Raw genomic sequence first — 24,191 nt, 5'->3', positions numbered from 1 at the left:
AGCGCACCTAATCAAACAAACTATTTAAATTAACTATTTTTTTAGAGTTCCGGTTTGTTTTACAATAGTTCTAGAGTTCTATATCATATATAACAATAGTTCTAAAGAAATAGTTGATTTTACTGATTAAGTGACCGTGTAGGAAAAATTGACTACTTGACGAAGAGTAGGCCATTAAAATTTAATCCGCTTATACCCCGATATACTGTGTAACCTATCATTGCAGCTACTGCGAGACGATCGTCTGCTACGTCTACGGAGCACTAGTCGAGAAAATTTGACGGAAGCGGGACGCCAAGCTCGCGGAGAATATCTCCACGTACCGCATCACATCGCCAGGACCACGTTGGATGTTCGAAACCGTAGGTAGAATATTTACGGTTCCATTCTCCGAATTGATATAATATTGGAAAAGGTCGGCGCGTAGAGAACGTGAAAAAAAAGAGCGCGCGCGCGCGCGCGAGAGAGAGAGAGAGAGAAAGAGAGAGAAAGAGAGAGAAATCTGCATTCTCAAGCGAGTTTCGAGGGCTCGCGAATTCAGACTACAGAATTTAGTCGAGCTTGATTAAGGATCAGTGAGCGCGACGTAGGGAAGGAACACTTCGACGACGCGTTATAACGTCAGAAAACTTTCTGACATTGACGCCACGTATTATTATACGTTATGGCACGTACGATCACGACCGCGACGGCACCTCAGTGCACAAACTTGAATCGAAGTGCGCGCTCCCGAAGAAAGCTAAATTAGTTCCTTCACAGCCTGGATTTCTCATGATGTTATTGCGAACTGGCGCGAGTTAAATGGTTCAAGGCGCTCCGCCACGAAACTAATAAATGACACGAATAATTGCCATTTCACGTTGACTTGCTAATTTATGAAAATTAGGTACAAATCCGTATGTTCCATGTTTCTCGCATTTCGTTTAATTAACTCCATGTGGATCTTCAGTGGCGAATGGAAATATGACGTGCCCGTAATAATTTTCGAGTGCGCTTCGACCCTGACTCGCATTTCATTTCGCGATTATTCCATGAATTTTGCGCGTTTTGCGCTAATTTGAACGTCGCCGCGCCCACGAGTGGAAAAGTCGATTTGCTCTTATTAAAAAATGACCGCGGTAGTTGCGAGCTGAAATATCTACTGGTCTCTCGCTTAGTTCCAAGCTTCTTGGGCGAATCGACGCGTCGGCGTATCCGGAAGACAATTTCCAATCTGAGCAAATGTGGCCCGCAATCAGGAAGAACGCAATACACAAACTACGAACAATACCGGGTAAGATGGAGAAGGAACAGAAGAAAAGAAAAGAAAAAGAGACGCGGCTGGTACGTTGAACCTTCGCCGCGATTAAACCGTAGCAAATGCCGGTAAATCTCGTTCCAATTCGGCGGCGCGCTCGCGCGTCATACCCGCATATTTCGGGAACTGAGTAAATGAACGTAGCAAGACGTCCTAGCGAAATTCGTGGAGTTCCAAAGAAATAAGTTGCAGACTCGATGGATTTTGCAGGCTCGAAAATTACTTCAGCCGCAGGTGCTCGTGCATACAAAAACATACACTCGCCCCAATTCTCTCTCTCTCTCTCTCTCCCTCTCCCTGCCTCTCTCTCTCTCTCTCTCTCCCTCCCTCTCCCTGCCTTTCTCTCTCTCTCTCTCTTTTGCTTCCTCTCTCTTCTTCCCTCTTTCTGTCTCTTTTGGTACTTCAAACACTGATATCAGTACTTCGTATAACTCGAAAACTTTTGTGCAGGAAATAACGGCGAAAAGAGTCGACTTGAATCTCGTGGTAGAACGGAGGGAGAGTAAGATAAATGTTTTGTGTTTGGAAAACCACGCAATTGTATAAATATCTAGAGAGCGTCCCGTACTTCGCGCGATCGACGAAACTTCCCGTGCATCTTCGATGTTCCGTGTAACATTTCATGAACGATATTTCGAGGCGTTATTTAAAGTGGCGGATGCCGTGAGAAAGTGGACTTTCGGAGATTGCCATTTTGTAGATCCATAACGTACGCGTTATCTTGCTTGAGAGACTTTTTCCACGATACTTACTCTTGTCCGTATATCCTTATCTATATGTTCCTCATAAACAGTGCCTGTGTGTTTAAGGCATATTATAACTTGGAAGTGAAGTAAACAACGGACAGAGTCAGATTATATTTCGTCGCGAACGAAGCTGGTAAAACGTAAACTCGTCGTTTTCGCGAAAGCGCGCTTTGGTATATCGATAATTAAGTCTTCGTGGATGAACGCCAGAGGCATTGATATAACGGCTGTGTGTTCTATTAATCAAACGTTAATAATATTTATATCCACGTGCGTATAATCTCGCTTGTATTGCTGGAGCAAAATTTCCCGAATATTTTCCGTTATCTCTGCGTCACCTTTGAACTGTAGTAAGAGACTTGGCTGCGCTTTCCTTCTGAAGAATATTTCATTGCGAATTCAAAGCGTAAAGTCTTCTAAAACGTTAACAACTTCCAAGAAATATGTGACGCGTTTATTAATTCCGGCGTTTGCTGTATAGGACGCGCATAAATTCCCGACAGGGAAAAAGGAAGTATTCCGGGTAGAAATCCGCGCAATGGATTATTTTCAAATGTGATATTATTTTAAACAACAGTCTGCAATCCAAATATTTGTTTAAAAACGATAGATCGGGATGTTTTATTTTTAAATTGATGTTTAAAATGCGTTTGAATGCACAACGATATCATTAATATTTAAAGATTCTATACTAGTATGGAATACTTTTATGCGTGGCCACGTGCGGCTGGAAATATACACGGTTGCTAGGATGTCAGTTAAATAAGTGAAAAAAAAGAAGGAAAAAGATTTCAAAATTTACGTAACCTTGCACGAGACTAAATCAGCAGCTTGTTAAAACATTTCGCTGTTTTTTTTCTCTTTTTCCTTTCCTTTTTTTTTATTTTAGACCCGTGCCGGGTCGTTTAACGCAGAAATGTCGCGCTTCTCAATAGCGTTTTTGCACGACTCTTTCTCTCTCTCTCTCTCTCTTCCTCCCTCCCAACACGCCGTACTGTATAAACGATATTTCGCCACGGGGTCGAGGGAATGCGCGTCAGCGTTTCTGCCAAGGACTGCGATGAGCGCGAAATCGACGGCGAAAAAGGGAGAGACAGAGTCAGGGGACTTTATCCTTAATAGACAAACGAAACACGGTAAATGCTTCGAGCAAACATCTTCGTCGAGATCCCGCGATCACGTCATATATATCTCTCCCTCGGGGCGCACACACGTATAAACTTTCGCGATGGGATCGGTGATTGATGCCGAGAGAGTCACGCGTCGACGGCCCGTCGTGTCGAGCCATATCGCCGACCTGTTCTACTCGCAGTTTCGCTAGATACTGATGTGTGTACTCTGTAACACTAGTGAGATAAGCTTTTACTTAAAGATGAATTCCAGAACATGAATCGCGCATGCCTTGTTATCAGCGCGCGATGGTGTTGACTGTCTTTATCGTGTTTATCGGCGATTGAAAATCCACTGATCGTGTAAGTGTCTCCTTGAGATGTGAAAGGGATCGTCTCTGTCTACGAGGTGTAATAAATTCAAATGTTAAATCGGCACATCTGTAACGCAATTTCCGTTTGCCGATACGATTGTTTCCCGTTCGCCTCTGTATCTTACATAGTACAATTTTTGTTTCATTTTGTAATCGGCTTACATCGATACACAGCAGTCTGCTTTCAACGGCTCTGTTGCTGTAGATCGCAGATTACAAGCGTTCTGCCATTACAGTCGCAGATTGAACGGGTCTGTGCCTTTGAAGTATGCCTCATTAATTTATACATACGTCGAATAGACGCGTGAAATGCGATTAATAAACGAGCACGAGCGAAACGTTCGCACAGCCGAATGATGAACATCGCTCCTCCTCCTGAATAATAAAGCGTGAAAATGCGCCGCGAGAAAATTAATAATAAAGCAAATTGAGAATATATCCCAGGAAGGAACGAAGGGAATGATGGATGTTACAGCGTTGGAATGTCGATGAACCGAAGCGCGACGCAGACTTGTATTCCTGTCAACTTCTCTCAACTCGCCGATCGACCAATAACGCTTGTCGTCCGCCGCCATCCATAGTAGACAGATCCGATAGAGAGGTGACGATCGCCGTCTAATGCGAAATCCATATCGCTTCAATATTACTCTGCGTGAAAAAAAAAATACAAGGAGTGAAAGCAAAGAGAGAGAGAGAGAGAGAGAGAGAACGAGGGAGAGAGAGGTCGTAAAAAATTTGTGAGGGTTCACCCCATTGCCAAGGGTGAATAAAAGTCGAACAAGCTCGACATCTGTCGATCGGAGATTATTACGAAGCAGTTTTAACAGAGAACTCCGCGCGGTTCAAGAGAAAACTAGACTGCACGAAGAAAATTCGTAATTAAAATAGTTCTGTGTGTATGTACATGTTTCGGTTGGCGCATGATAAATGGTCGAATGACTCAGTAATTAATAAACAGTATTCGCACGATTCTCTCGCGAAAGGAAAGGAATCCCCGTAAAATTTATGTAATCATCCTTTGCTGTACATACTCTGCGATTGTCTCAGTAATATTTCCGACTGGCGCCGCATTACCATGCGGGAGAAACTTTGCTCTCGTCAAAACGATGAAATATAATCTCACGAGAGAACGCATATTATTACACGGTGTCTCACTCGTTCTAAGAATCTCGTCGTTGTGCGCCCCGAGACTGTTATTAATCATAACTTTCGCGCGGTGCATCCGACTTCGCTTCGGGAGGTAGAATCAGCGAAAAAATTGGCCGGGCGTTTTATTTTAACGTGGAGATTTATACGGACGCGGAACGGGTCGAGCTTTAAAATGTGCTATTCATTCGTGTGAGTATCCTTCCCTTTCCGTGCGTCGAACGGGCGAAATTGCGAGATGACAGAAATGCAGATAAATTCCATATTTCCGTAGAGATTCGCCGCGAGATCAATGCAGCACGTGCCAGAATTGTCGATCAAACGCGCAACATAGAGACGAGCAGTTTCGAACTCTCAAAGCAGCTGGATTTAGCGAAAAGCGCTACGGATTACGTTATACCTCGTGTCATCGCTTTCGAGCATGTCAGATGGATCGTCGGTACAGGTATGCAGAATTTTTCAAGATTACATTGAATATGTTCTCCCTCGTCATTTGGTGCATTCGCATCGATATATGAAAGTAAAAAAAGGAATGCAAAAGGACAGTCGCGCGAAAATCGATTCGTGCGAGGCGCTTAGTATCGAGTACACTAAAAAACTCATTTAGTTGAGTTAACCAAAATTAAAATAAGGTGGGACAAATGTTTTAGTTGATGAGAACCAATATTTGGTACTTTGAATCAAAGGTTTGATTTTTTGAAACAAAAATGAAACAGGCTTAGTTTCAGAAAATCAAATCTTTGGTAGAAAGAACGAAATTTTGGCCGTCACAACCGAAACATTTGTTCGACCCTATTTTAACAAAATTTTGGTTAACCCAATTAAATGAATTTTTCAGTGTATAATTTTAGATACGGCTATTTTGAGATAATGATAAATTAATTGTACAAAATACGATTTAGACACATAATGAAGTTGTAGAACTGTGAAGTTGTAGAACTCCACAAATTGTCAAAATTAAGATTAACTTACACAATATTAATATAATTAATAACATAGCCACGAATTCTTAAGTAATAATAAGTAATAACTTTTGATAATAATGATAATTAATAATATAATTACTAAGCAAGAGAGTCTGACACACACAGCAATGATTATCAATCTTGACAGTTTGGTGAGCTCCCAACTTCATTGTGTCTAAATCGTTTTGCAATCCACTGTACGTGTTCCAAATTTGCAGTTAGCTTCTACCCTCGCAAAGAAAATCGCTGTGAATGCATTTCGTACAGCAGAGAAACGTCAGTATGTGCACACGATGCTTGCTCGTGTATCTTTTATGATTTCGAGCAAGTGCACGAAAAAAACAACTTCGTTACTACAGCCGAATTTTCTGTTATTTGGGGACCAGACGAAAAACTCGGTTGTAGGAACAGAGAGAGATTCCTGCAGGAGATTTCTGCTCAGGCAATTTCTCTCAGTAATGTCAACCGAGTTTTAACGCGGCTAAATGTTCAGAATGTTTCTGCAAACGGAGATATTATTTCTCGTCACAGTGAGTTCTTCATCTGGTCCCACAAACTGAAATTTTTTTCCTGTCTGACCGCTGGAAAATAATACACGTTCCCTTTACTTGTGACATGTGCAGCTACTGTTCTGTGCGTTTTGCCAGTGTTTTCCTTGCTGATCGGGGCTCTATGTTGCCGCTGCAGCTCGTCCGATGACAAAGTGCGTCCGGCTCTTCTATGGTAAGCGTTAACTCATATAATAAAAACCAAGTTATACAATACTTTCCCTTTGTAATGCAGCCGAGACGATCCTCTCCTCTCATTCTCGCGAAATATTGTACTTCAGGGGATTTCGCGTCACCGACAATAGACTTGTCGGTAAATATAGTTGTATAATTCAACGATTATCATATTAGTTTGATGCGTGTCACCTTAAAAGCAACATCGCCCGTTAGGCTTTGAAATTATTGAATGACATTGACGTCGCGTGGAAATTACAATATCACGCTGATACAAAATGGTATTGGATATTGGTATTGGATATTGTGTTGCGAGCTACCACAATTCTTGCATAAAATTCTCTTGTATTTGAGGAGAGAACATCGACGTAGAGAGGCAAAATTGAAATACACTGGAAAAAACAATTCCGTTAGTGTATTTTCTGTTACTCTTGGGGAGCAGATGGAAAACTTGGTTGTGGGAACAGAAAGATTCCCATAAGAGCGGTTTCCACTCAGCCAATTGCTCTCAGTTATCTCCACCGAGTTTTAACGCAGCTGAATTCGTTCGAATGTTTTCGGTCACAGTAACGGAGGTATTGCTTCTTGTCAGTGAAGTTTTCGTCCAGTCTCCGTTCGGCCGCGCGAACTGAGATTTTGTTTCCGTATACATGCAGCAAACACTATAAAATATACATCAATGAATTACTTTCTTTGCGAGAGGGGGGATGTATATTAATATAAGTGTATTATAGCTCGGTATGATAGAGTAAATTTCTTTCGTGCCGTGCACGTATCACTTTATTTGTTTGGCAGAGAGCAAAGTAATGAAATCCGTGCGCTGACTTTACCCCGGCATGCAATATCGCTCGGGAGGCTTTGAAAAGTGAAAATTGCTTCACTCCGCCGGTTCCTTTTGCGAACAAGCGGCATGGATTATCACTCCGCATTTTGCGCTCTGCAATCTTTTTTATTATTTTCAGACATCGCCTGTAAATTCGAAGTGCGTCTCGTCGTAACGAGAGCGCTTTGAGTTAAAAGCTAAGGACGTCTCGGGCGGCTACTGCGCGTTTCTTATAAATATTCATCGATATTCACTTACAAATGCGATATTATAACTTTATTTTAAGTATGTGTGTGTGTATATAATTTTACATAAAATTTCTAATGAAACTTATTGGAATACATACGATTGCCAAAATCATGGGTTAACGTGTATTATGACAACAATTATGTAGGGATTTTATGGTTGAAAAGATAATATATTTGAAATAATTACAAAACAATCCCGTACAAATTAAATAAGGTAAATGCAGCGAATACAGAATGTGACCTTATATCAGGCGTCTTCGTGACCTTTTTTCAAGCCTAGCTCGACAACGTCTGTCTGTCTGTCGATTCAACCGACTTTTATCTATATCGAAAACAAACAATAGATCGCCACGTATTTGTCTCTGAAATCAGTTATAGATCTCCGAGACACGTCAAACAAACAAACATTGTTAACGATCGCTTTCCTAGCTTAGCCGTTCGAAATTCTCGTTACCACAATTATACTCTGCGAACTCGTGGTGTTCTACGAATCGTAAACAAACAGGAACTTTTTTATTCCTGCATCTAAATTGTCGCCTGCTCTGTCTGATAACAAAAAAATTCAGTAATACAAATCGAATTTTTTTTCCGCTACGATGAATTATTATTCGACAAGCACTGACAGAGAGAACCCGATCGGAAGTAACTCCGGGCAGCTGCGGCTCTAATAAGACAGATCGCTGAACTGAGTGTGTCGATCGAATTTCAGCGGTGTGGTCACGAGCTGTTTCGTCTCGATTGCACTATGGGCAGTGTTCGTCGTCGCTTTAGGCATCTCCAGCCATACAGAAATGTTGATATGCCGGCCGCTCTACGATCCCGACTATCGTGCCATAGGAGCTGTACTGGAAACCCGAGCGTTCTTGGGAAGAAGGCTCACAGTCCCCCTCAAGGAGCTCTTTGAGTAAGCTACGTAATCCTAATCAAGCTAATTAAGCTTTGCACCGCTATCATATTACCTGAGGAAACGTAAGTCGAACTGACAACGACAGATACCGTAGGCACTCACTATGTGAATATTGTTACACGATCAGTATATTTAAAACAATTCCTTTACACACGCGTTGACTGTAATTCCAAGCGAACAGAACGAAACGACAAAATTTTCAGCTATTTAAACGCCTTAGTTTATTATCAACAAAGGCAAAATGTGTCCGTTTTAAGAATTTATAGGACGCATTGCACTCAATAAAAAAAGGCAGTTGCTACAATTTGCACGTGAATTATTTGTATGAATATTTTTTTATTTTTTTTTTATTGCAAACACGCCGACTGGTTTTAGGTAATACGCGCTGCAGCTGTCACCGGCAATATTTATTTCGCAGAAAATGTCGAAACAATGAGGCAGCTTACCCCGCCTTCGGGCTCGAAAACACGATGAAACTGGAACATTTTACTGCGCATTGGACGTGGCCGGGCTTGTCGAGGGCAATCTCGGGTATTAAAGTCGACCTAAAGGGTCTCGAAATACTGACACCGAATCTGCGACAACGTCTTCAGGATCTCCTGCATGCTTGCGGCTTAAACATCACCGCGTACAGGATCACGGTAACCACCGAGCTTGTTTATTAGCGTCGTACCTCACTTATGCGTCGGCCCAATTTCTCATTCTCATACTTCCCCAAGTAAGAAGGCAAAGAAAAACAAACGCGAAGATTCCGGTAGACTCTCCGAGGGAATTTGATTAAAGCCCGAGATTAGAAGAGTGTGAGAATTTTGCTAGCGGAAAAGTTGCTATTAACCGACGTCAAGATAACAAATTGCGCGGCTGCATCGCTACGTATTACTAGACCACGACTAGTATGATAAACGACACGAATTTCGTGGCGAGTAATTCCCGCGATTACGACTTAACGCCGCCGCTAATTAAAGTCAATTCAACTGAGCGCTACGACGATTTATTATTGCAAAACTACGCGTGTATGTGCTCTCCACGCGATCTTCATTTAATTTTTACAACGTATTACGTGCAGACGCGTCGTCCGAACAATTAACAATTATATTTTCATTTCTTACACGTTCATTCGCGAAATTTTATGTGAAAATGAGTTCTAGGAGATATGAATTGTGATCTCTACCGGCGTGTTTTTTTTTTTATATTATCTCGCAGATTCAAGGGCCGATTCTCAGCAAGGATCTCAACACCATGTCGTACCAACTGGACAACATATCCCGCCAATTGCAAGACCGAAGCATCGCGAGGGAGTTGCAAAGCGTCGGGATAACAATGCGGGATCTCACGTTGCGGCGAGTGAAGCCGCTAATGAAGTTGCAGGACGACCTGGTGTATCAACTGGCCCTTCTGGAATTACAAGTACAACCCCTCTGGCGTCAAGTCAATCAGTCGATCTCTCACCTGAGGACCATACAGTACTATATCGACCATCGAGGCGAGAAGATTGCTCAGCTGGTAAGCGTCGGGACTCGAAAACGCGCGCGATGACGAAGCGAAAGACGGGAGATCGTCGTTTAGATACGCTCGTGCACGATAAAAAGTGTCACCGCGGATTATTGAAATTCATCGTCCATTGTTTTGCAGAAGACGAAGTCGTACGTGGACCGACTGGCGAATTACCTGGATCAGTGGCGGGCTCATGTACTCGCTGAAACGAGCACCGGGGTGTCCAAGTGTCGCCCCTTGTGGGACGTACTGCAGGGATTCCGGCACCTGCTGTGCGCACACATCCTGAGTCCTCTTGTACGTACAATTAAAAACGAACGTCCGATGTTTGACGACACGATGAATAACTAATAAAACATTAATCCCGTGTGCTGAACAAAACCCCCCTTAATATTCAGAATGGTTTCTGGCTCGCTGTGTTCGTATGCGTGGTCGTCATGGTTGCCAGCACACCGATCGCTCATATCCTGTCGCTGGTGTACAAGAGGTCGTCTCATTTTGCGAGAGATGTTATCCTACTGCCGACGAGAACGTCAGTATATTTCAGTTTGGATTATCTAGTCTAATTTCGGCGTTCGGCATAAGCAGGAAGATAATAAAATATCGATTGTTATGCTTAGTGAAAGCCTCAACACAGATACGTATGACAGAGCGTGGCAAACACCGGAGTGAGTACAATTTAGAGACGCTATACAACTTTAAAGAGAATACTATAGTTTTTTTTAATTTTCACATAAATTCTTGTCAATTTTAAGAGTAATTTCCAGTAATGCAGAAATAGATTGTCAGCAAGATCTATCTTGTTAAGGCTCGGTTCTATTAACGTCTTTAAACGTCGATTAAATCTTAACGTGAGTTTAAATCTTTGTCTGAAGATAATTCAAACTTAGATATCTTTGAGACACATATCTTTGAAGATAATTCAAACTCGGATTAAGACAACCGATGTTAATGAAATCGAGCATAAGACATCATAAATTTCGCTAAAAATCTGTTAATAGCACATTTCACTTCGTGATACACAAATGGCATATATGAAATGGCATATATAAATTACTGCAAAATGTCGATCTATTTTTTGGTTACAAAATTTTCTACTGATTTTTACTATAAAATTCTCTCCAGAGAAATAATGGCAGAAATAGTATTACTTTCACTCTAGTATTATTTGTATTACAATGGCTTACTTGTATTGCTAGTATTATTTCTTATTCCGTTGTATTCGAATAACTGCAGTAATATAAGGTTGAAAAAGATATAAAAATTGCGTTTGCTTGGTGAAAGCGCATTTGTATAACTAAGACTATTTTACATAGGCCACCGCCACCGCCGCAAAGAGACTGGTAATAATCAAGGATGGAAGACGAGAACGAAGGCAGACTCATGATACGGCATCAGAATTTATTATAGCGGGAAACATGGAAGAAGCTTCAGGTATAGATCGTACCAAATAAGTCGTTCTCGTGTCAAACTTATCGTAAGCGGATCTCTACTTTACAAAGCAACGATTGCCATTCATGCAGTCTCGACACACGATCGGAGATGTACCATCTATGCCAGGAAGATTCCTCATACATCCATTTGCTGGAAAAGATAATTTTTTTTCTGAACGTACGGTTACACGCCTTCTTCTCTCCTCCGTCTGTCTTCCTCTCTTTTTTTCTCTCTTTCTTTCTCTCTCTCATTCTCTCCGCGCGTTTAACGTGCGTCGTGAGGCGCGGCGATTACGTGAGAGATACCTCGCAGGACGCGAGCTCAATCTCTCACGACATGGACACAAACGAAGTCGCGCTCGCCTCGCCGATGGAGTTGTTGGCGATGCAATGATACATTCCAGTATGTTCTTTATTCAATCGAGCCAATTGCATCCAGGATGATCGCATAAGGGGCTCTGGACCCTCCCTCGTATGCACCGTCGCGTCGTGCTCCTCTCCTACGAACGAAATACTTATTTACCGAGGTCCATAACGTAGTATCTTCGTGCGTCACGCAAGAACTTTGACGTGTCGACGAGCAAAGTCACATTTGCTCCAGACACCTCTCGTCCGAGCGACGAGTGCATCCCGGACGATTGCGTTCAGTAGTGGCTATCGATTCGCGTCACGTAAAAATGTCACGGGACATTTTGGTCGCTGTACCTGGCAATTTCAGCACTCTCCTGCCGTCGGCCGAGTGAAATTCCCAGAAGATATCCGGCACGGGGAAGCCCTTCGCCTCGCAATTGAGCGCGACTCGTTGACCAAAAGGTGAGGCGACGTCCTCCAGAGTTGACAAGATCCAAGGTCTACTTTGACAAGGACCGAGATGCTGCAGCCACAAGGAGGACAAGTTTCGGAGTTTCATCGCCTCCTCGTGCAGCGCGCACGGCGTCGCGTAAGTCTCGTTATTGCTGCCACATGCAGGGGTCTGCTCCATGCAGACGCAGACAGCCTCCGGAGGATCCTGCGCACAAAAGTACGATCCTTTTCATTAATTGCACGGGACTTGCCGTCGCAGGCCTCGTAAGATGTTCTTCTGCCTTGTTTTTCTCACTGTTTCGATAACACACCATCACTTCCTCATCTTTATGGACAAATGACTGTTATTTCATATTCCAAGTCATACTGAGAGAATAATTCTCCCGTTCTACTTCGTGGAAGTTAAATGGTTTAAAGTTGGTAATATGCCGCTTGCCGCACCGGCACGTCTTTGCTATGTTCCGAGCATTTCTATGGAACTATCACACGCGAGCGAAACGCTTCACCCGGATAGACGTCGTGGGTAGTTCGCGCTGTTGTTGTTGTTGTTGCTGTTGTTAGTTTGTCCAACTAGGAGTAATTCGTGACCGTTCAAATAGTTCGAGTAGCAATAGTTGATCCTCTTAGTATACTCGATCGATTTATCCCTCACGCGAATTGCACGACTGGGCATTTTATCGTCTAAACTCGCGCAGCGTATCCGCGTCTAAATTTTATAAAAATACGAAGCCGACAATGCACCTTTATAAAAAAAAAGGATTTATCGACTCGCGGTCACAAATGCGGATGTTGAAAGTTTTTTTATTCTTATTTTCTGTTTCATTCCTTCTTTTTTTTTACTACTGCGTATAACACAGGCCCACAATTTAAAAAAAGTTGTCTGTGCTGGTGGTCCGACTAGGTGTACTATACGTATTTTGGGCTGCTGAATCCAAATCCGGTGTCAGATTTGCTCCATCACCCTTGAATTTTCCGGAAAATCGAGGAAATCGTGAAAAGGAGCAAATATCCAGGTTTTTACGGAGACATGTATTCAGGAAAAATTCTAGAGTGATGAATAACCCCATAACCTCACAACCAACGTTGAAAATACATTATGTACTTCAACATGGAAAACGAATCACTCTATATATCCCCTACGGGGCAGTTGTCATCGTCTCCAACATCCTCTGAAGTAGCAGGATTTATCTGATCGACGATCATATATTGTAGAATTGATATTTCGAATAGAAAAAAGATTCCATCTCGTGGACGATAAAATGAATGTGACCATGATAGGGCACGCACAGATTAGATTTTCTAATCTATGCGATGTTAAAGGATTGATGGGTGAACTAAAACCGAATATGTATGATGGTATATGGGTTATTGGGTTGTTCTAGTAATCAGATGTGAAGTACATAATGTATTTCCAACGTTGGTTGTGGGGTTATAGGTTTATTCGTCACTCTAGAATTTTCCTTGAATACATGTCTCCGTAAAAACATGGATATCTGCTCCTTTTCACGATTTCCTCGATTTTCCGGGAAACTCAAGGGTGATGGAGCAAATCTGACACCGGATTTGGATTCAGCAGCCCAAAATACGTATAGTACACCTAGTCAGATCCTCAGCACAGACAACTTTTTTTAAATTGTGGGCCTGTGTAATCAGTATTCATGAATGAAGTTAAACGTATGAAACTTGATTCCTAGAGAACGTTATTTCGATTAGATTGACGTTTTGATTTTGCATGCCGATCTTTCTTTCTCGTACATATATCGAAGAGAACTGTATTTTATAAGATTATTATTTACTCTCTTAAAATGAATCAGTGAATAGTCACTGATATCAGTTATAAGTATAAGTACTGAGCAGTTTCAGTGCTATACTTATAGCTGTAAATCATTGTATATTTACTGCTTTCAGTGATGTTCCACTGATTCACTTTAAGAGAGTAGACAGACAGACTCGGGGTTGACTTCGAGAGCCGCTCTGACATGTAACCACGACCCTACCTTAAGATTATACAGAGAAGAGTATTCTTATCCAGCTTTGTCCCGCGTCTCTATCATAAACGGTCCGCCTGATTGTTTGATTGCGTGACGTGTGCGTGCACATATTCTCACAATGCGATCACGGCCCACGGTGCACGATAAGACGAAATTAGATGCGAAAAGACCAGCGGCGCGGGTCAGCGACCGTAGGTCGCACTGGTTGGAGAGATCTTGAAATTGCGATAGATCCAAGTCTCTGACAGAGCGGCCGTCCACGGTGGGTGGACGATGTACGTTGATATACGCGGCTCCGTGCTAGGTCGTTTGCGCAATGATGCGTGATTCCGATTTTTACGTTAAGCTAAAGCGGAAAATCGCATTACAGAGCTTGTTGCGAGACCGCGCGATCTAGAACGTGATCTCTCTCTTAAACCGAATTAGGGAAGCGAATTTATCACTCGCGGAGGTGATAAATGTCGCGCTCAATGACGCGCTTACGTACGTTCGCGGTTCTTTCAGCGAGAAGAATTGGCTTCCACTTGGAAATTATACTGGAAATTATTATTGGAAATTATATAGATCGCACTTGGACGAATCACGATAAAAATGAATAATGATAAAAAGTTTCAACGTAAAACAGTTGTAGTGAAACTAGAAAGAGCTGGAGTAATTTTCGAACGTAACGTAATGTGATGTGCGTTTGTTCGTTTTAACGTCGCAATTGGAATAATTTTTTTAGAATGTTAGATTTCGAGCGCTGAAAATCAAAGATTTTTTATTCGGTCTCACGACGGCAACACAAATGGTTGCAGTTTCTAGGTACCTTCTCCTCCTGTAGATCGGTACGTAACTCGCACAGATAGTTTCTCGCGCAGTATCCGTCGTTGCGGCTCTTCGGAGATAGAAGAGGGATGCTCTCATTCCAGCACGTTTCGCCATCAAGACGAGCACACAAACCACCCGGGCAGCATTCACAAGGATCAGGTACCGAGCCCAGTAAGCATTTTCCAAGGTTCTCTGGACATCTATTTGCAACACGATAAACAAAAGACGTTTCGCGACTAGTTGCGACGATTAGCAGATTTTGACAAGCTTTTTTTGAAATAACGCAATTCTATTTGAGTCAAGAAAAGAAATGAAAAATTTATGAATCGAGAAAAAAAATGGAAAAACAATTATCACTAGAATGTTAGATTTCTTCCTGTAAATTACAGTCGCTGCAATCGTCGACTGATATTCCGTATCACCTGCGAATACCGCGCGTACCTGTAGTATCCACAATCGATGCAGCCCTCGGGCTGCTTCTCGGTGACACTCTTATTTTTGATGCTTTCGGCGACGGCGAGTGCACCTCGCTGGAATGTGCTGCAGAACGCCAACGCCGACAAAAACGCGAACGGAAACGCTCTCCGGCGCGTCATTTCGCCGACTGACAGAAGGCACGAGCGTCATTCGCCATGTCACTCGTTCGATGCTGAAGGGGGAGTGCCGAGACGTGTGCAGCGTGTATATTAAAAATACCCCCGCGAGATAATCACTGCTACACAACCGCGATATTTAATACGTCCAGGTTCTCGTAATCGTACTGAATATACGAGGCTCTCCTAGAAACGCCGGACGGCACGAGGAATGATTATTTGATAAAAATAATCTCCTCACTTGATCAGAGTATCCGTTTCAAGGAAGAGAAAATCATTCCGCATTTTCCAAACGTTTATACTTAGTGATTATAAATCAAACGACTTTCAATGCTGCATATGGCAATGAAATAATGTTTACTGCCTAAATACATGATTTGTCGTTACACATGTCCATTGGTAAACTATTCATCCTCGTACATTGCTACCATGAATTTTGTGCTCCGAACGATACGCAATTTGGCGCGGTGCTTAACGGATGCCTGTAAATTTCCCCGAGTTTTGCGCGCGCGCCAACGCGCGCTTATTTGCACGTTTGTGCGCATTTCGGCAAAAAGTCACGTTCAAATTCGTCATTCTATTTCGTGTCGTTTGTCTCGCGCAACGTCACAAGCCCAGGTATCTCCAGCAGGCTCTCTTGCGCACTAAGTGACGACGGTAAAAGACTAAGCCGGAGGACCAGGCGATCGCAATGAGAACCAGGAGCACGAAGGATATCAGCGCCAACGGGCTCGGCACTAGAGCCGAGTAGCCGATACCGCCGACATTAGAAAATACGTTGCGGCACACGCTTCGGTTCTTCCCTTCGTGTGTCTGCGCGAACGCGCTCGATGTTCCCGCCGACGTACAGCCGTCACCTACTGGACGCACCACACCACGTGTCACATTGGTCCTTTGGTCACAACATAAGAGCGCAAATAAATATCGGTGTGTAAGTGCGCGCGTAAAATCGATAGAAAGAATCGGTCACATGAAGAGAATCGCTCTCGAGTATGTCATTCATTAGGATCGTTGAACAAACGTGGAACTATATTTACGTGTAGATCTTCAATCCGCAGAGAAGACTTTTGAGACTGTCTGTATAATTGAAACGAAACTTTACAAATTCATGCGAATAGCGATACCTGACGTCATCTTTTCCGACACCTCACGTCGCGTATAATTCAATTCGTGTATAAAATATTGCCTTGAGGTTTGTACTCTATAAGCGTTCATCAAACCGTTACCTTAGACCAGACATGCGGCCAAGTTGTCCATTTCGGCTGTGATTTTGTCGACTGCCATCCCCAATTCTCTTGTTTCGTAGCATTCAGGCTGATCGCGCAGGCTATCTCTGGCATTCGACAAAATCAGCCGAAATGGATAACTCAGTCGCATGCCTATCTTGACGAGGAATCTGCAGAGAGAGAATTTCAAAGTGCACGAGCGAGTCCATACATCCTTCAGTCTATGCAATTCTGTACTCGAAATTGTCGCGCGAGCTCCAACGAAAGCTTTTAATCGTAGAGCTTATATTGGGTGCTCAGAATTTTATTCACGAGCACTATCTGCCTCGTCGATCGCTCGGGGAAGTGATCAAGAGTGGCTGCCTCGATTTACGCTGCGAAAAAACGACGGCAGCCCGGCTTGATCGCAGCGAGGCGGATGCTGAGCGATCGCGCGTTACAGGAGACTGCAGTTTCGAAACGTTCCATCGAATTACACGAATTTCACGGGGTGAGCCTCTAGTATCTGTCGCATTTCCCGCCGGCGAGCCGCCGCGTCGTCTGTCTGTCCCGCGCACCGGTGTAGTCGAGATGTTCGTCGGAACATCTGCCGATTGGTCGGCCTGCGGGCTGTCGTCGCCGAGAACGGCGACTCCTTGAGGCGATAATTTATTCGTCACTGGTAAGTCTCGCTTCTTCAACCGAGCAGGTGGTCCCGCGCGACTCGACAATTTTGCGCGCACGAGATTCTGCAGAATGTTTTTGCCGACGGACGGACGCACGCCGCGGGGTGCGTAACGATCGGGTTTCGCGTGATTGTCGGGCGGAACATGGGACGGCGACGACGGCGGCGACGGTGGAGGTGAAATACGCTGCGAATCCTTCGTGGACTTTTCGCCGTCGAATTCCTCGAGGCTCTCCGCCGTCGCCGCGCCTTCGGCAGCGTATTCGACGTTTCTCACAGGCGTGTCGGTCGAGTCCGGATCGACAGACTGGGAAGGGTTCACGGCGCTCGAGGGTGGGTTAATTGATGCCTCTGATGTGGAAACCCTAACAGATTCCTCGTCCGGTATCGAATCGTGATTGTCGCCAGCGCGTCCCGATTGATCCCCGGCTTCGACGCGGTCTGTCGCGCAACAATAGTCGCTCGAGCTGTCGCGGTTTCCCGTATCGCTCGTCTCCTGCTGCTTCTCGACGCAGTCCTCTACGCTACAAATAGCGTCGTCGATCCCGTAACAAGACTGACCTGTTCCCGAGCATGGCGAAGATCCTGGACGTTCGTCGCAGATGCTCAGCCTCCTGCAAGGTGTCGGCGGCCGGCAAGACGACCTGGTGGAGGCGGACGAAGCGGGTCGACAGGGCGAGCACGAGGGACACGGTGAGCATGAGCTCCTCGTTGCAGCTGAAGCTGGTGTTTGACATTCGCTGGACGTACACGGGTCGCAAGGTGGCGGTAAACACGGTTGGTGACGTGTGCAGTTGTTGTGACACTTGGAGCTAGGTGGTAAGCGAAGGAAAGGTCTGCAGAGGCGCGCATTGGGACAGGTCCTCGAGGTCCTCGAGAACCTTCGCTCGCTGGGTGGACACGCGCATTCCGGGCTGGACGGGCAGTCGCAGGTACATTCGCGGGTAGCGCGCGCGTCTATTTGCACCGGAAGTGGACAATTGCAACCACGTGACATCGGCTGGCACATGCAAGAGGGAGTCGGGCCGCTGCAGCGATCACAGCAACAACCGCGCTTTTTTTTAAGGATGGGTCGCAACGGCGAGACGCAGGGTTCGCAGCACGGCGACGGCTGGGCAGAATGGCCCTCGCATCGCGAAGAACAGCAGGACGAGGCGATCGACGACGAGCAATCTGTGTTAGGCGAGCTGCCGCAGCGGTTGGACGTGTAGTTAGGTGGCGGGCATCCGCCACCCGCCTCGCGTTTCGAGATTCGCTCGGCCGACGACGATCTATCTATCGATGTCATTTCCGATTTGCTCGCGCCGCCTGCCAGACGACAGCTCCCGCAGCATTTCTGTCAAAAAAGGTAAAGAAAGATCCGGCGACAGTTACAGAACATCGTGGAAGCCGTAGGGACAATCGTCTGACTTAAAATATCGCTCGTGAGAGGACGAAGAGGACGTCGCGCGTCTCGACGCTGCAGTCACGAGTGATGCCTCAATGTTCCGAGTGGCGTATAAAGGATTTAAAGCATTTTAAAACGTTCCAATTAGTGAGCCATTAAAGTCTGCGCAGAAATTACGCGCAGGCAACTTCACGGATTTTATCCAATAATTAACAAACTTGGAAGGCTCGCTCTCACTCCCGCGACTATGCCATGCTAATTTACATAAATCGAGCGCGCAAACTAACCGAGCCTGAATTAAATGCTCAGAGCTCTACTACCGAATTTAATTAAAACACGCGAAGAGAACGTTAAGAGTATTTAGTTACACTTCTTTTGCATTGTCCATGCGCCGCGCTGCTTCTAAATTTCCATTCATATTCTGCTTCTATTCATATCCTGCATGTATTATTTGTACATTCAAATACAAATGGAAGTGTCTTTCTCCCTATATCTTAATGCAGAGAATACTTCAAAATCATTGTACTTCAATAGCTCATTCCGAAATTTGATTCAGCTTGAAAATTTTAATACGGAAATGTTTGTCCTTAATGTTTGTCCTGTAATTTTACGACACACTCCGCGTAATTAAAATCTAATATATCTGTATCCTTGTTTTACTCTCGTGCTGCGTGTGAAGAAAATTCAATAGAGCAAACTCTCACGAAATTTCTCATAAAATATAACAAAGCCAAGAAATGATATTTGTATACAATTGCAAACACCATGCACAATTGTTGAGTTACTCATAAAATTCAGTGAATTGAATGAAATTTTCGGAGTTAAACAGCGTAATTAATGAAATTTGTCATCTTTTTCGCAACGCAATCTTTTTTATGACTATTTCTTCTCGCTCTTCTGAAAGTAAATACATGTAAAATCTACTACCTCACGGGGAATTTTAAGCGCTCTCTAGTCTTGGAGAGGAATCTACCATACTGTACCTGACAGTCCGACGAAGTTAGAGTGGTACCGGAACACCGGGGCGTCGGAAGACATAGCCGGCACGGGGTGACAGTTCTGCTGCGATCGAAACACGTCGCAGCGCAAAATAAGAAAGTTCAATAATTCTCTCGATGTTTCGACGAGCAGTACTCGCGCTCGACGTTCGTGTCGCGGGCGTCTTATCCGTCGTAAGAAATAGCGCGTCGCTACGGGCGCGGACGACTTTTACATAAACAAGCGAAACGTCGTCGAAGCGTCAACTCCAATTTTCTCGGAGCTATCGATAAATCTCGGCCGGGAACATCGCGCGAGGAAAGAACGTCGCAGAAAGGACGTTTTTCAGGAGGATGTACACGAACGTCCTCGCGTGTACGCTCGTATGCGGAAGAGATGGTTGAGAGAGGCAAAGAGAGAAAGAGAGAGGTCGCGTTTTGCCGCGCGCTTTAAGACAGAATATCAATATCGGCGAGCACTAGACAACCGATATTATTGTTACTCGGAAGTAAGAGGAAGGAAATGTTACGAAACAAGAACAGGAAACATGGCAGTCGACAAAATCAACCGAAATAGACAACTCGGCTGCATGCCTATAAGGCTTACATCCTTCACTCGAAGCTATCGTGATATTATTTAATTATCGTTGCATTTCTTACCACGCGGATCGGCAACTGCAACATCTGCAAGCCCGCTGGCGGCTATGATCGCTCCACTGACGGCGCAGCTCAGCAAAGTTACTCAACCACTGACAATTCGGCTTAGGCGCGTTGCTATTCCACATTTCCTCCTCAACGCACTGACAAGGCCCAGGACACGCACCCGTAGCAGCGGTCCCAGTTGGCCGCAAACCGCCGCAATCGTTGCGATCCAAGCATCCCGCGTTACTCTGGCAATTACAGGACAGTATGCGCGCCTCAAAACAACCGCTTCTGCTGTCTGACCCGCATCCGCTACCTGCGCAACAGCATCGCAAATTGAAGTACCAGCAATCAAACATAATCACATCTTCGAAATGTACAATACGCAGAAAGCCTTTGAAAGGAAAAAAGATAGGGAGACACATAAAAAATCTGAACAAAACTCTTTCAATGATGTTAAGTTCGTTGTTGCAAGAAGTGATGCGTTTCCTCGTTTTTATGGAATATCTTCAGAATATCTTTTTCTTTTCTCATTTTCTTACATATATGCGTGGCCTACATAATGCACGATATATTTATGCGTAAGTAAACTAGTTCTTTATTGCGACAGTAGCTACATTTTCAGAAAATGAAATTTGTAAATGTCTACAGAGCAATTTTCAGCAAAATGAGCGAATAAATGAAACGGTATTATAACGTGGGTCTTTTGCTAAGGATTTTTCTTTCTCATAAACGGAGACAAATGTCGATTTTTGTAATAAGATTTAGTATATACGTTCATAGATTTATGTAATAATGATATATTTTGACGTAAAAAATCACAAAACTGCTACGATGTTTTCCTTAAAATATTCTAATTGTCTAAATCATATGTAATAACCACAACAACCGGTGCCAGGACGTCGTCTTTTGACATCAACCTCATCGCAGAAGGACATATTGATTTCTCTTGGAGGTGAAATTTGATTTCCCGAAAATGCGGAATTTGTACAGAGACATGTGCCATTTACGGTCCGGAATAAGTGATCCACAGAGGTATTCGCTTTACTTTTAGCTTACATTTTCGAATAGTCTGTCTTGTTGTTTCGGTTCATTGACCAACTGATGACTTGACAGAAGGCGTGAAATCAGCGGGAATTGATTACGAAAGACACATGAAAGCATCTAATTATCATGCTAACTCAGCTATTGCTGAATAAACCTTTAATTCCCGTGGAAACAAAATAAATATAACAATTTGTACAATTAAGAAGATGTTAAAAGGGATAACAAACTGACGAAGAAAAACTTCATTTTGAAAGAACGAAAAATGTTGACAAAAAAGTATCTCAGGGTCGGTTTTCCAATAGCAGTTTAAAATTGAATTTAAGTTTAAATTCTATTCTAACAATGCGTTGGTTTTGTTTAAACAGAGTTTAAGTTGAAATCTAAGTTTAAAATATTATTGAAAAAAACCGACCCTGAAAGATTTTTAGACCCGTTATTTCTGTGTGACGTTCAATTTAGTTCCAAAGTCTCTGCTATGAGGCGCCACTTCCCTTAACGAGAAATCGAAGACGTGGAACAACTAAACAATAGGTGCGTTCAGCGAACTCAACAGTTGCACAACAGTTGAGCAATTCGTCAATGTAATTGATCTAGATTTAGGGATTTAACAGTAAGAACCAATAATCGCTGATTGCTCACTGAGCGCTTTTTCCGCTGAACGCGCCCAATAGGTCGAACCAGAGAGAAGCCTGAGAGCGGCCACCAATCTGATTTTAGTGGCCAGTGCTACGCGCTAGAGACCCTTAAACAGAGACTGGCCATTGGGAGGTTTCCACGTGATTGGCGTATGGGATGATGGCCCGAAAAATGGCGGCATCAATACGAAGCTGTGTTTATCAGGCGCGAACGGGCATAAAATATGAAATGAGATATTGTCGCACTCTGCGAATGTATAGTTTATCGCTCAAATAATGATGATAAATAAAGATGTATATATGTATATCCTTTAAAATGTATAATGTAAATTCTTGAAAATATTACATATAGTCAATAATAATCACACGTTATATAATGTCGAAAGAAATAAAAAAACAACTAGTCCTTAGATATTATATTATTCAGATAATATAATAAATAATTAGTTTAAAAAAAAATATATATATATATGTACTAGATAATTTTAATAAATAAAGATTACTTGTATTGTTGTTATAAGTCTTATTTAAAGTCTTATTTATTTATTGTTATTAAAGTCTTACATAAATGTGTGCAAGTGTAATAGTTGTTAATTGTTCATTTTACGTTATGTGTTGTTAAATTTCGTGATTAAAATGATAAAATATCATGTTACTTATATGTCATACAATTGATGTTGCAGGGGCCCAATTCTTGACGGTGTGCGAATGAGATACGCATGCGAAAATCTACAGTATACGTAACGTGAACTATACATTTTCGCATGCGTATCTCATTCGCACACCGTCAAGAATCGAGCCCCAGATCGATACACACGCACACATTTAATAGATCACGTACTTACTCACCCATATTCATCGTCGCCATTTTTCGGGCCAATGGCCAGTCTCTGGGTGCGTTCCTTTATTTAGGGCCGGTTTCACCAACTCCGGTTAAACCAATCTACGGTTAAATTCTAACTACCAGAAGTGCCAATATCGAGATTGAATATAAATTGTTCGTTGAGGTTCAGTATGATACTGTTTATAGCACGTCGCATTTAAAAAAGTTGGCTACTCTGCTACTTTTAACCCTCGGTTAACTTAACCGGAGTTGGTGAAACCGGCCCTTACTGCGAGTACTGACGCTGAGACGTCATGAAAGTATACTGCTAGTAGCGTTCCGTTTTAACTTTGAGTACTGTCGAGATGCTGCAAGGTGACAAATGGGAACGCATCGCCTTACTGCCACTGCTTTACCTCTCCAGCTGCAGTAGCTACAGCAGGAAGTGACGGGTGTATATCAGTTGGACACGGGGCAATTGGACACAGTCCAATCACAAGTCGCTGTTCCAAGAGACCCTACAAATGTCTCTAATCACACGGTGCTGTGATTGGCTGTGTCCAAATGCACCGTGTCCAAGTGCACCGCTCCCGGAAGTGACATCAACATTCAGACGTCACAAACTCGTCGAAGTGTTTTCGCAGTGCACTGTAACCTATTTAGGAATGCTGTTGGTAGTACTGACAGTACTTGCAGTAAATAACGGAACGCAGTCTCTGTTTGAGCGTCTCTAGCGCCTAGCTCTGGCCATTGAAATCAGACTGGTGGCCGCTCTTATGCTTTTCTCTGGTTTGTAGCTTTAAATGAATCTCGTTCTTAGACAGTTGTGGACTGTGTAGAAAGAGAAGAGTAGAGAACTACTATGACAATTCACAATTTATATATCTTCTCGAAAACCGGTACGTTATTGTATTATGCGGAATGGAACAGACTAAATAAGTCGGGAATAACAAAAGAAGAGGTAACTTAGTTGTAGATTAATTAAATGTCAATTGAACTAATGTCACAAGAACTAACCTATTATTGGCAAATTTGGGACACACATCATGAATATTACTATAAATATATATTACTATAAATTTATTCTTTTTTTTTATTAACATCTTTATAAAGAACAATATAATGTGTAATATACAAATAGATGCACACAAATATGATGAAATAATATTACCTATGTAACTCAAATGTCAGAATAGTTGCGATATTATATTTTACATCTTGTAATATTAACAAGTAAACTTTATAATTATTTGATATATATATATATATATATATATATATATATATATATATATATATATATATATATATATATATATATATATATA

General features: G+C 43.0%; 3 protein-coding genes across 4 annotated transcripts in view; 2 read left to right on the top strand and 1 right to left on the bottom strand.

The window, feature by feature from the left end:
* The window catches only part of LOC116848298 (prominin-1-A), a 33,974-nt gene extending 22,679 nt beyond the window's left edge, over nucleotides 1-11,295 (top strand). For both annotated transcript variants that reach the window (XM_032824219.1, XM_032824218.1), the window contains 9 exons: nucleotides 4,947-5,117; nucleotides 6,261-6,360; nucleotides 8,140-8,334; nucleotides 8,756-8,978; nucleotides 9,541-9,840; nucleotides 9,970-10,128; nucleotides 10,230-10,363; nucleotides 10,452-10,499; nucleotides 11,148-11,295. In XM_032824219.1, the coding sequence (XP_032680110.1) occupies nucleotides 4,947-5,117; nucleotides 6,261-6,360; nucleotides 8,140-8,334; nucleotides 8,756-8,978; nucleotides 9,541-9,840; nucleotides 9,970-10,128; nucleotides 10,230-10,363; nucleotides 10,452-10,499; nucleotides 11,148-11,178 (1,361 nt within the window). In that variant the 3' untranslated portion in view covers nucleotides 11,179-11,295. The remainder of the gene's footprint in view (nucleotides 1-4,946; nucleotides 5,118-6,260; nucleotides 6,361-8,139; nucleotides 8,335-8,755; nucleotides 8,979-9,540; nucleotides 9,841-9,969; nucleotides 10,129-10,229; nucleotides 10,364-10,451; nucleotides 10,500-11,147) is intronic.
* On the bottom strand, nucleotides 10,913-21,443 carry LOC116848302. Its single transcript, XM_032824228.1, has 8 exons — nucleotides 21,239-21,443; nucleotides 20,377-20,674; nucleotides 19,723-19,801; nucleotides 17,616-18,688; nucleotides 15,311-15,469; nucleotides 14,868-15,069; nucleotides 11,970-12,273; nucleotides 10,913-11,764 (listed from the first exon to the last, which is right to left on the bottom strand). The coding sequence occupies exons 1-8, from the start codon at nucleotides 21,294-21,296 to the stop codon at nucleotides 11,595-11,597; spliced, it is 2,343 nt and encodes a 780-aa protein (XP_032680119.1). The 5' UTR covers nucleotides 21,297-21,443; the 3' UTR covers nucleotides 10,913-11,594.
* Nucleotides 21,444-23,562: 2,119 nt separating this feature from the next.
* Nucleotides 23,563-24,191, top strand: part of LOC116848242 (trafficking protein particle complex subunit 1) — a 1,741-nt gene continuing 1,112 nt past the window's right edge. Inside the window, exon 1 of the mRNA XM_032824133.1 lies at nucleotides 23,563-23,824. Coding sequence (XP_032680024.1) covers nucleotides 23,726-23,824 — 99 coding nt within the window. The 5' untranslated portion in view covers nucleotides 23,563-23,725. The remainder of the gene's footprint in view (nucleotides 23,825-24,191) is intronic.

The sequence above is a fragment of the Odontomachus brunneus genome, unplaced genomic scaffold, assembly GCF_010583005.1.
Source record: "Odontomachus brunneus isolate Ranch 3 - 2012 unplaced genomic scaffold, Obru_v1 Obru_scaffold_092, whole genome shotgun sequence".
Lineage (NCBI taxonomy): Eukaryota > Metazoa > Arthropoda > Insecta > Hymenoptera > Formicidae > Odontomachus > Odontomachus brunneus.
The sequence above is the reverse complement of the archived record's forward strand: the minus strand, read 5'-3'. Positions and strand labels throughout refer to the sequence as shown.